General features: G+C 35.8%; 1 protein-coding gene across 2 annotated transcripts in view; it reads right to left on the bottom strand.

The window, feature by feature from the left end:
• Positions 1-1,906: 1,906 nt before the first annotated feature.
• The window catches only part of PHIP (pleckstrin homology domain interacting protein), a 106,750-nt gene continuing 95,421 nt past the window's right edge, over positions 1,907-13,235 (bottom strand). For both annotated transcript variants that reach the window (XM_032681208.1, XM_032681207.1), the window contains exons 36-40: positions 12,978-13,130; positions 11,087-11,250; positions 10,335-10,615; positions 9,863-10,024; positions 1,907-8,080 (exon numbers count right to left, since the gene is read on the bottom strand). In XM_032681208.1, the coding sequence (XP_032537099.1) occupies positions 7,434-8,080; positions 9,863-10,024; positions 10,335-10,615; positions 11,087-11,250; positions 12,978-13,130 (1,407 nt within the window). In that variant the 3' untranslated portion in view covers positions 1,907-7,433. The remainder of the gene's footprint in view (positions 8,081-9,862; positions 10,025-10,334; positions 10,616-11,086; positions 11,251-12,977; positions 13,131-13,235) is intronic.

Below are 13,235 nucleotides of genomic sequence, written 5' to 3'. Positions count from 1 at the left end.
AGAAACAAGATTCCCGAATCCTCTACCCTGTCTCCCCTTCAGTGCTCATACAGATTTTAAAGTACAGGACAAAATTCATAAATTCTCACTACACTCCTGTAAAAGATTCAATTAAGCCTGTTCCAAAGATTTCTTAACACAGTATTTCTCTGAGCTAGAAAAACAACTTGACATTTTGGGCTTTGAGCTTCCTGTTAACATTAGTAAAACCCACAAAACCCCTATATTTTGCATGCTAATTTTGTGTACAATAACTCAATTTTATGCTACTTAAATTCCAGTCACATTGTATGTTGCTTTGCTGGCATTTCCTTTATTTTCACATTTGCTTCAAATAGAAACATTGATTAATTTTTAAAACCATTACACTTTGCTCATTTGTCTTTGGGAAAAATGACAAGAACTATTTTGCAAAGCTAGAGCAGGAAATAACACAGGTTTTGGCATAAAAACTTTCCACTTTGAAAAGAAAATGGTCAATGATTACACAATTTCCTTCATTTAATGAGTGTTATGATCCAACAGGAGTAAATGGTATTAACAAGGTAATGAAGCATTAGTACCGGCACAGTCAGCATCTTGCTGTCAGATACTAACATTTCACAGCATCTGTTAATCCTAAGCAAAGTCTTGATTTCTACTCAAAGAAAAATAACCACAGCAGGTTTCAAAAAGATACTTGTCACAGGAATGAGAACTGGGATACAATCGTATTTTAAGGATTTTGTACAGAGTTATGCACAAAAAGATATTTTCAAAATAAAGAAAAAATTATTAACTGCTTAAGACTATTCTCAGTAACAAAACTAGAACCGTGGACCTGGGGTGGCTTGTGCTTGGATGAGCACACCACTATTATAATAATGCTGCCATACTGAAAATGCACATACAATAGAACTACCAGCTCCAGTATGTACTATGTACCAGAAGCACAGAAGAAAATGTGTTACATTTTCAGTATTCTAAATTTATTTTCTCCAAGCAGAACAGGCCAATTACTAAAACTCACGTGGATCATTGAGACAACAGGTTTCTCCTCATCTGCTAAAACAAGTCTTGCTTTTGCTAGACTCAACGTGGAGTCTGGAAAGCAATAGGGAGGGAGTTCATTCTGCTGTGACCATTCCCCATTCCCATCACCCAGCAGCACACATACCTGCATCTGTGAGGTAAGGGTCTCTCTCTTCCGTCACTTCCTTGTGTTTTGAGGTAAGGTACATAAGGAGGAAGTAAGTAACACATGAAATTAAACAGAATCCACATAGTGGCAGTATTTGAAATACCAAACATTTCTTTTGTCTTGCATCTATCGGGCAGAAACATGTAGATATCAACAAACCAACCCTGCAGCTTTGTGCAAATACACCCTGTATTGCCTTTTCCTTGCACCACCCACTCAGGGCAACTAGACTGAAGACCAGTACTCTACGGGCAGAGAGGAGGGAACTTCTCTCTGCTTAGGTGTTTTTAGCTTCTTCTAGAGTTGTTGGGAAGCACAGATATCCATAGACTGGACCTAGCTCTGGTACAAACCTTTGTTATTTGAACAAGGAAGGCTTTCTGGAGGATTAGGGGTGGGTACCCTGCTGCACATATGAAAGTGAGCTAAGAGGAGTGGCAACATGGTGTCTTCAGTGCCAGATGCTACTGCTTTTATATGGCCTCCAGAACTGCAGGGTTTAGTGAAAACCCCTACAAAATAGCAAACTTTGATCTCTATCAGAGCACACTCCGGTTGTAATTTTGTCTGTTCCCACACAAACGCTATACCATATTGCCATATACCACTATACCATATTCCATAAGGAATCAAAACAAACTGAGTTTAGGCCGTTTTGAGAAACACATAAGCAACTGTCCCATAACACAGTAAATTACTAGATAGAAACAAACACTGTTGGACAGCTTAGAAAAACATGTTTTCTATTTATTTAAAAATAAGTTTGTAGTTACTACATTGCAGTGACAGTAATTCTTACACATACATTCTAGTTTGTATAAAAGGATTCAAAGTATTATGCATCAAAACTAACATAGAAAGTGTCCACATAACAGTAAAGAAATTTCCAATCCATATGTACAAAAAGAAAGGGCACTGTTATCCTGGTGAGATACTTCAGGTTATAACATGATAATCTAGATTTCTGGAAGGAAAAAAGCCTTGATAAAGCTAAAGAATTATAGTTTTCAAAACTGTTACTCATTACATACAACAGATTTTTGTTTTACATACTTCTGTACAAAATAAGCGTAATTTTTAATCTGAAAATGTGTCAGTTTTAAAATTAACCTTTCTAGGTAATTTACTTGAAGTTGAGCTCCATTCTATACATATTGAAACATTATGACAGAATTTAGTTCACGCAAGATCATTATCCAGTTGTCCACCACACTTCTGCAGTTTTAGTATGGTCCAAAAATGTAACTTCTGTATGGTCTCAATGCATTAGCAAACCAACACGTGCAGTTGTAAGCACAAAATAGCACATGTACATCACACAGTACATGACAGGTACTTCTATTTCTTTCTACCCCTATTTTGAATGACTTTATTCTTTGTTTTTTCAGTGTACTTTCCCTCCCTAAAATGTATTATTTGAATTATTTGAAGTGAATTTCCTGATGTATTTATCTGCATTAAAAAGGATCCAAATGACTACTTGTCTGACTACGTACCTCCTAAAAGCTAAATTTCTTCACCCTTATTTTATTGCAGCATATAAGGTTTCTCTTCTGGAGTGCCTTGAGGCTCTTATAACCTTGGGAAAAGGGGCAGGGAGGGGGGGGAAGCAGCCAATCGCCTTTTTTTCTGCAATTTAAGATGTCTTTTAATCTAGCTTCCTGGCATGTTTTCTCATCCAACACACTGTAAAAATGACATGGTGAATTCCTGCATTAAAATTAGCAGAAACACAAGAGCACCTAGAGGTTAACTCTGGTTTAAAAGCTACCTGCTATTTTCCCCGGACAGCAGAAAGTGAACAAGCTGTACTCATGATTCAAAAACAGGAAGCTACGTAAGCTGTCAATGCCAGACTTGTTATTGGAAACACATTGTTAAGCCTTGGCCAATTTTATGAAATGTAATACGCTTTCCTCTGCATACAAACAAACACGTATATACAATAATTTACAGCAGAAAACTAACAGCCCTTTTATCAGTTGAATATCTAGGTCCCCTTGGAAACCAGTCTGTTACAAGAGCTTCAGGGATAAAAAAAAATATATACTAATTTTACACAGTTAATTTGTCTTCATTTAGGTAGTAAACAGAAAATGAGCTTTTGCTGTTTCTAGGTGAGGTTTTAAGACCCTCGACCTTCTGCATCACAGCACTGTAGCAGAATTAAATTATTTTTAAACACTCTTGTTAAAAAAAGGCAAAAAGTAAAACCTTTGAAAAACTAGCGTGGACAATATATACTACTTCAGAATAAGGTAAGGACTCAGGACACAATTGTGGTATGGCTGCATCTCGATTGACCAGCAATGTTAAAATTACCTCAGCAAGATTCACATGCTACAAAATCGAATGTGAATGTTGATGAAAGTGAGATTAAAAATCTCTAACCTCTTATCTACTATGTAAGTAGAGGGTGAAACGGTCCCATCCAGTTACACCTATTGCTTTTATAGAACCAGTCAACCATTTAACATGTGCCTAAATTCAAATGACATGCTAAAGCATTTACTTATAGTCCGCAATCCAACAAATGTGAGCAAAATATTTAACAATGTGGTGTAAAAATTGTAACAAGCTTGAAATTACTGAATGGACAGAGTATTTTTTGTGTTGCATGTAGTCCTTCTTTGGTAAGACAAAAGCCTCTGGCACAGAACTGATGCTTAAAAATATTTGTACAGCAATACAGTGAATAAGCTGTCTCTACACTACAATTTATTTTTTAATAGATATTAATATATCCTACGTGCTGCATCAGGGTCCTTTATCAATTAATAGTTTCACAAATATTAAGCCATAGTAATATTTAACTCAACCAACTCAATCTTACAAGTCTATCAACAAACCAATCACAGGTACAAACCAGACACTGTACAAATAAACACCTGTAAATCTTTATCACAGCAGTCTAATCACCGGAGGAAGACATTTCTCTGTAAAGTTGTATCACTGGTCATTGCCGAGTGACGAAGAGCTCTAGTTCAATATTGAGAATAATAATAATGAACACTACACAGTGGTAAAATTTCAGTTCAGTTCCCAGAGAACACACTAACAACAGAAACAAAGTGGATAAAGAGTTGTTAAGTATGTAGGCACAGGTACAATGATTCCTGTTAAACATTTAGAGCCCACTGTTATGACAGAAGCAGAAGTTATTTCCTCATTGGTGGTTAGAGAACACACTGTTATTATGATACCACTCAGCAGTAAATACCAATTTTAACGTCTCCCAGTATAGCACAGAAATACCAGAACAGTATCCTCATATCCATGTCAAATATAAACAAATTTAATGAATAAAACTGAGTTAATTGCTGCCAGATCATTTATGTGTATGTAACTATGAAGTTGTATGTTATTTACAATGCAAATGTGAAACAAGCACATGAGATTTTGATAGTCCATTTTCTGAACCAGTTGTTAGGTACTTGAGATGGCATTATAAAACATGCATATAATTATAGTTCTTAAATTATTTCAACACTGACCAATAAGTTTATTGCTCACATTTAAAAACTTAAAGACTATGTAATCAAAAGCTCTTTTTCTGTGTTGATACAGTATCTCACATCACTTCAAATAATAAATTTTTCCCCAACCAAAATACAGTCTGATGGTGACTAAAGTCTCATAAATAAAGTTTGCAACCTAGTGAATTAAATTATAAAAATATAACTTTTAAATAAATCTGGTATTAATTTCTAATAAACTTCTAGTGTTGCTTCTATAAAAAAATTTGACCCAAATTATCAACAATTTATTTTAAAAGGAAAAACATTAATGTGTCTAATACAAATTAAAAACTTACTGGCTAAAGTCACCGATATTACTGGGTGGGAAGCAGTACCCATGTTCTGCAGGTAAGGCTTTCTATCCTCGCAAAATTAAGATGTTTAATCTTCTACCTACTATTAAGGGAACGTATATTATCTCAGTCTCCAAAACTTACTTACAAGGTATTTTTGATATATAAATATATACATAGACATGCCATATAAAACATCATTACAAACAGAGTAAATACAGAAGATGAATTTTAGATATAATCTGTTTTATATATTACAATGCAGATAACATCAGGAAATTACACATTTTCAAATGATTGCCTTCATCAATGAGATCTGACAAAATTAACAAGCAGAATCAATCAGTTTTGAATTGTGAAGCTGTATTGCAATTGTACAACTGTAGCTTGTTATCTTACCACATGTTTAGCAACTCCATTTTAATTGAATGATAAAGAAATACTTGTTAGAAAAAATAAATATGCCAACACATGAAATAAAAACTAATCCGTGCTCCCCAAGTTCAAATCCATAACAATTCAAAGAAGATCTGGAAAATATCTTACTTAGCCACTTTTTGTAGTAAAATGAACTACCTTAAACTAGGTATGGTGGATACTAATTTGCTATCCACAGTAACATATTTCTCTTGGTGGCAAATACCAATATTCTTTGTTCAAACTTAGAAACCTTTTCTCGGTAAGAAAATAAAGAGTGAAGAATCAGGCCTCAAATACAAATACAGAAGCTGTGCAAATTTAAGGTCTTAATTCTGCATGCCCTCCCTTCTAGACATTGCAGATGATGTTTGTGTAAAAAAAAAAAGTATAACCAGAAAATTTTGGTTACATTTTTGTACCATACCAGATCTCAGTAAATATGACTACTTATGTATTTTTAACTTGGAACTGGACAATACTTTTTTTAAGTGATACAAAATGGTATTAAGGTTTGTTTGTAAAGGTATAAAATAACTAAATGTACCATAAACAAATAAATAACTGCTTTTCTTTTCCAGAGCAGTACATATAACAATACATTCCCCTAAGTCATATAGTTATCATTTACAATAGACAACTTAATTTTAGTAAGGATGCAAGAAATAATAGAATACAAGGCACAATCATTAAATGGAATTTTTCTTTAGGGTGTATATTGACTTATGTCAGCGTGATATACCATAAAAAGTGCAGAAAAACACAATGTGCAATGAGACCACTGTATAAAACATGATTGCATAAAAAGTGATTTGGCCTTTTAACCCTAATAATTGAAAATAACCAATCTTCCCCTTAAAATTAAACTATAAAGTATGACATTTTAAAATTTTCAATTCTAGTGCTATCTAAAAAATCCTGAAAAAAACTTATACCTGGGTAATATTTTAGATGTATGTGTTTATGTATATATTAATATATACACATACACTCTTCTTTGTAGGTCATTTCAGCCTCTTGAGCATGTCTTAAGTTGTAGAAACAACTATCAATCTGGATCAGAAAGTAAACATCATAATTCCATACTTGTCCTGTAATTTCCTTGAATCCTTTAACCAATTATACATTTAGACTAAAACATCTCTGTCAAAGGACCCCACCAGTGCATTATTTTCTACCAGAAGTACCAAAAAAGATACATTTCAGAACAATGTTAACAATTTACTATTTAAAACAAGACACAGCTTTTATCACTGCAAATGGTATGCTGTACTGACACTCAAAGAAAAAAAGGCTTTCCACTGCACTGATTCTCAGTCTTTGGCACAATAAACAGAGATTTAGTGACTGATACAAGAATCAAGGTCTGAAAAATTAGACATTAGTCAAACTTTTTCCAATGTGGATATATATACTTGTGATTACATTTTTGCTATGTTTGGCAGAACTTGGATAAACCAATGGCCTGTGCTAGGCTTCTTTTGCAGCTGAACGTTCCATCACAACTGAAATTAAACATTTTCAGATTAGCAAAGTTTGGTATTTTGTATTTAATAGAAATGTAAGTGAATTTACTGCCACTTTTTGTCAAAGTCTACCTTCCTAGGCGACTTGACTTTACAATCAAAGCGTACCTTGCTTGGTCAAAAATAGACTTTGTTTTCAGTTTGTGGCAATTAAAAGTACCATCACCTTTTTTCAATTGCGTAGAGATATTATGTACTACTCCAGCAGAGTAGTTATCAACTCTGTACGTCAGTCAGAAATTGCTTCAATTATTCTCAATTGTGAACAAAATGACTGTTGAAATGTATAACCTATTTGGAGGGCAATAAATAGCAAAAGTTTAAAATATATATTTCTTTCAAAGAATGTTCTTTCAGTTTATCTTTTTGCTAGATCTTTCTCCCCACATCAGAACATACTCTTCTAACCCATAATAGCAGCAGGGAAGAAGAAGTCTGTTCTGCTGTTCCTTAACTGTACCTGCTTCATAGCATTCTGAAGTAAAACCCTTGGTAAAAATTACCAACCAATTAAATTAGCTTTTGCTTTTTCAGTCAGCTTTCGGACTCTGCCTCTGCTTGATGTTCCGAAAGTTAAGGAGGTGTCTTCAAACAATAGCTGCCTTTGCTCTTCCTCAGAGTCATCTTCATTGTAAAAGGCTGTCCTCCTACCCTGGTTTCTAGTTCTCATGTGAGGTTCAGAATCTTTAAGCTCTTCAGACCCCTCCTCCATGGGCTCATGTGTCTTTTTCCTCCTGCTTCTTGTTTGCATTTTAACATTCGCAGGAACTAAGAGGTCCGAGCCTGGCTGACGGGTCTTTATCTTCCTTTTTGGCTTTCTACCCCCACGGCCTTTTTTTTGTAACAAGTCTTCTTTCACATTATTTTCAGAAAGAGAGTTGCATGCAGTAGAAACAGAGGCTTCTTCTGGTATATCCCTTGTGGTCTGGATTGTATTCTGCTCTGCAACCTTTTGCTGTTCAACAATTTGTAGCTTTTTTGGTTTCCTGCCTCTTTTCTTGTGCACCACCACCTCACAGCTACTGTTATTAGTCTCCACCTTCGGTTTCCGTCCAGGACCTCTTTTAACTGGAGGTTTCAAAGGTTGTCCCCCATGTCCATTCACCTGAATGCTTCCTGATGCCAAAGCATTATTTTTGCAATCCGCTGTAAAGAAATGCAAGTACATGTCACATAACAGATTTGCATTTACATTCATTTTCACACTGCCTTAATAAAGCCCCTACTAAAATATCTGAAAGGATTCACAGTGATCGCCAATCTGTCAAAATCTGAGAAATTCAAAGTAGAGCTCAAAGAGTTTCATTCTCATATGCAAGGAGAACCAATTTCTAGTTGAGTTTAGCACACAGTAGCTGGGGGGTGGGGGGAAACAACAAACAAAAAACCCAGGAAAAACCCAGGGGGAAAAAAAAGGGAAAAAGGGGAACACCTAAGGGGTTTTTCTTGGCTGATACAACACCAGTGGACAAAACTCCTATTTTGTATCCACAACAGCAAAAAGTTGCTCAAGAAGCATTACTGTAAGGATCAGGAATCCTTCACAGCAGGTAATCTCTGGAGAAATAAACCAGTTTCTTTCAGCCTGAGGTAGCATCTTTTATATGCAATTTGCACAGATTTCTCACACTGACAGACAGCAGATGTACTTGCTTTGACATTTTATAGGGTGTGTTTTCATCAGGTGAGGGGTACTCGCCTTAGCAGGGCATGTCACAGGACCTCTTAGGGAGATGTTCTGATACCACAGCCCTTGCCTAAAACATGGCCAAGAAGAACAGGCTCATAGTCAGCATGATAGTTCCTCAGTCCTTCTATGGAACACCCATGCACAGCTCCTGCTGTGTTCAAATGTGCACCATCACGCACTGAACGCACAGGCCTCCTCTGTCATATGAGGGGATGTGCGGGAGGGACGTGTCCATGTCAACAACATTCAGATACCTCTGATCCAACCAAACACCCAGTCCTATAAAAGGTGCATACTTAGCCATGCAACACGGTAACAAGCTGGGCCCTTTGTGAGAGAGCTTACAAGGAATAGACAGATGATTTAACTTATCAGACCACAAGCTACTTTTTCAGAAGCATGGAAGACTAAGAAAGAACAGAAAATCCTTGGGGAAAGAAGGACTACAAGGAGTAAGTAGATTAATTAGGGGGCGCCCAATTTGCAGACTAAGACTACTGTGTCTCCCATCTTCAGAGAAAAGATGGTTCATGGATCTAGCTGCTTCAAGCATCTTCTTAACAGTTCAAAGCTCCTTCATAAACAGGAAAGCTTTTTGACTAGAAGATCTTATTTCAGTCTCCACAGAAGTTTTGAGTTTTAAGGTATTCAGACATCAAGAGACCGGCAAGCTCACTTGAGAGATTTCATGAAACGTAGGTCTGAGCAGTCCATTCAAATGTACTAAACAGAAGCAGTAAATACTGCATAGTTCAATTTTCTGTGGAAAAAAGTGAAAGAACTAATTTGCAGCTGGGATGCTCTGACCTTTACACTCATGGCTGCACAGCATGTCACCACACTCAGCATAACGGAACCAAATGTAACCCACAAAAATGTTATGAGGTTAAACACACAGGGTTTAAAGCATGACCCTGCAGAAGTCTGCTTTGGAATTTCAGAACTCCTAACATGATCTTCGTAATATTTTAAATGAAGGCACAGATATGTTAACATATCAAAATAAGCTAGACAACAGTGATCACACCATGGAAATGGTGTTAAGAATAGTCAAAACTGTGCTAATTCATCAAGAAGGAAACTGTGTCTGAGTTGTTCCATTAGACTTCCCCATTCTGCTAAATCATAATGCATCCTAATTTCCCCACCTCCAAATTACCACAACTAAAGTACAACACTACGGCCACTACATCAATAACTGGGGTGGGGCAGGGAGAAGTTCCAGAGAAATTTGGTACCTTGTTGATTAACAGTGGAAGATTTTACTTTGCGCTTGATTTGCTTCTCTTTCTCAGGATTTTCTCTAGTGGAGTTATTCCTAGTGTTATGACTGCAATCTGATGGGGTAGGGTTTGATACAATATTCTGGTTCTTGGAATGTTTGGCTGAATTCTCCAGTACTAGAAGGATAAAAAGAAAACAAAAATTATGTAAGTCCAGTAGTTTATACCACATTCAATCTTGTTGGACTAAAATGGAACTCATGTTCTACTACAAACAAACAATTTGAGTCAGTGATCCAGAAGGAAGAAAGCTTCCTAGATAAAACAACACAGCCTAACTTGTTCAGTTTTCCTCGGAAGAGCCTCAAAGGCCCATCAGCTTGAAAACAGAACTAGTCTTAATTGAGAGAAATGTAACAGATTTCCAAAAAGTCAGTTTTATCTTTGAAAACATTCCCTGCTTAATTAAAAAAAAAATCCAACTTGCCTGACTTTCCTGACCCTGCAGTAGTATTAGGCTTTGTAATTAAAGGCTTTATAGTTAAAGGCTTTGCTCCTGAAGAAGTAGATGGTTGCTCTGTAACAGCCACATCTGTTATCCCCCTATTGCTTCTAGTCCGCACAAGGGAAGAGGCTTCAGCCGCTTTTCCATTCATCTGAGGCGGAGCATGTCTCAGTGCTGTTGACCGTGCAGGTGCAGAAGACGACGAAGTGGTGGAAGTTTCTGCCTTCAACTGAGGTTTTATTAATCTCCTCTTCCTTTCAGGACTGCAAAAGGAGGAACAATTTGTATCCTGGATGACCACTTTTTCATTTTACAGGAATAAATAAAATTAAATGCTAGTGTCTGAGATCGTGGGAGTAAAACAATCACCTCTGTATGAAGTATGTTAAAAACATGACATTTACTGTGGAAATTCATGTAAGTTGTGAGCTTCTGAAAAGTGAATCTTTACAATAAATACTATAGTTATATGACAAAGCATGATGCCACCGCTATCCTAACAATGCTGTTTTACTGTATGTTTAGCAGGTATTTGAATTTTAAGCACTTACACTAGGATAGCTCTAAGTAAAGTTTAAAACTCTTCCACGTCATAGGGACTTGCATGTCAAAGCTATCATTCTGCAATATAGGGAATAGTAAAGGAAGGATTAAGAAAAAAACCACACTAGGTTCTATTTAGGTATGTCAAACTTGCATAACATTTCATCAATGCTGTAAAAGAATTAATGTACCTTGATGCAACACTACTGGAAACTGAGCTGCTTCTACTTCTTTTTTTCCTTCGTTTCTTTATTGTATTTCTTTTATGAAAGCGTAGGGCAGATTTATAATCCGATAAAATCGAACTTATGTGTTCTTCAAAGAAAGCAGAAAGGCGCAAGCTCATGCTGTAGATCTAAAAAAGAAAAGCCAGTAAACAAGTTTTATACTTTTCCAGAGCATCATTTTACTTATTTATCATTGAACAATAGCTAGAAAAGTAAAGTGATTAATATGGAAATGTTTTAGGGAAATTTACAGTCTGTCTCAACACATTTACATTAACCCATGTGTAGGTTTGCTTTCAACTTTTTTCATGGTTTTGAAAAGTATATTACAACTGAAGATGACACAAAAAAGAAAAAATTAGAAAAGTCATGTTTACAACTGCCTTTCCAGAATGTACTACCCCTTTCTAGCTTCAACAGAAATTACAAAGAGATCCTTAATGTAATTTTACTGTATCATACCTAGGGTCAAGAAATCTTATTTTCTGCTGCATTAAGTTTCATCCTTATATTCTATATTTGAACATCAATCTATTCCTTTTATGGATGAATTAATTCTACAAGTAAGTTGGTTTCAACAGGTACAATAAATGTATTGAAATTATGTAGGTGCACATCTTTTTTCCCCATCTCTAGCCTTGAATGATTTATAGTGACTCCCAAATTCAGTTTAGATCACAACTAAGTATTTGAGCACAGTTGTTATTAATTCTGGAAACAAAAAAAGCCCCACCAAAGTGACCTGCCTAGGTACTTGGAGACACAGCACCTTCTTAGAATATGAAACGCCATATTAGAATATTGAACAGTTGCCTACCTAATGACACACCAAACTATATAAGTACCAGACTCAACAATAGGTTTGTTTGGAAGAAACACAAAAAAGAATGAAAATGTCAGAAGGGTCTATGAAATCACACAGAGCTAAGACAACAGGTGTGATGAGATCAAGGAGAGAGAGAAAAACTACAAAAGAATCCAGACTTTCCCCAAATCCATCCCATTTAATGCAACCAAAAGACTGATTTTTAGGCAGTCTCAATAGTGAGTGGGTTTGTCTGCTACTGACTGAAGAGAGAGTAATCGTTGATCAGTCCGTCTTTCTACTCGCCTGCTATGAAATTTGTCCCCAAGTTTTAAAACAATGAAGTCCTAATAATTAATTTGCTATTTAGAACAGCCAAACATAAAAGCTGTTAATAATTCTAGTCTGAACACCTAACACATATTAGTAGAAGAAAAGCTACACAAAAGCCTTGAATGTGTGTAAGTATGCATTTATAAATTAACTGCTCACAGATACTACAAGCAGGGCATCCAAGAATAGCTTTGTAGGCTGAAACTATGTAAAGACAGTCCTGTTTCCCAGAAATCCTAAGGGCTTCATTACAATTGCACTGCATAGTGGTGAACAACATTGAATTTCAACATCCTCTGCTGTCTATACCTGGATATTTCAGTTTGGGGCAACCTCCAAGGTGGAGGGGCTGTGTGGTTTTTTGTTTTGAAAGTCAAGTTTCTTCCCCAAAATAACAGTTAAATTCCACTATTGTACCCATAAACATGTTTCTACAAATCTTTCCTTCAATGTGGCTCTCCCTTTAGATCCACTTTCTAATATACACTTTTGAAACACACATGCAGAACATCAGAACTTATGGCATTTAAACAGCACACATTCCTTTCCTTTAAAATACAAAGCTGTAATAGTGTCTCAGAAATATTCAAGTTTGAAGATCAGAAATAATTAAACTTGATTTTAAAAGTAAATTACAGTTGCTTTTTCTGTTCTATATTTTTTCAGATATAAGTGGGTTTTTTTAAACAACAACAATAGAAAATAATAAAGTCTTACCCTTGATCTTTTACTTGGTGTATAGGCCTTGGAATTGCTGAAAATAAGTCTCACATCTTTACATAACTCCATCGGTGATTCATAGTTGCCAGCTTCCAGTGTTTCTCTAACAGTAGCAAAGTCCATAGGAGTGTCAATAATATCCCTGTAATCCTGTTAAGAAATAGCAAAGCAGTTTATTACAATTTTTTTCCAAGCCCTAACATATCATTTTCTTTCAGATGCATTTGATAAACCTGTTTAACACAAATGTCCTAT

Source organism: Chiroxiphia lanceolata, chromosome 3 (genome assembly GCF_009829145.1).
Source record: "Chiroxiphia lanceolata isolate bChiLan1 chromosome 3, bChiLan1.pri, whole genome shotgun sequence".
Classification (NCBI taxonomy): Eukaryota; Metazoa; Chordata; class Aves; order Passeriformes; family Pipridae; genus Chiroxiphia; species Chiroxiphia lanceolata.
Note: the sequence above shows the minus strand (reverse complement) of the source record. Positions and strands in the feature narration are given on the sequence as shown.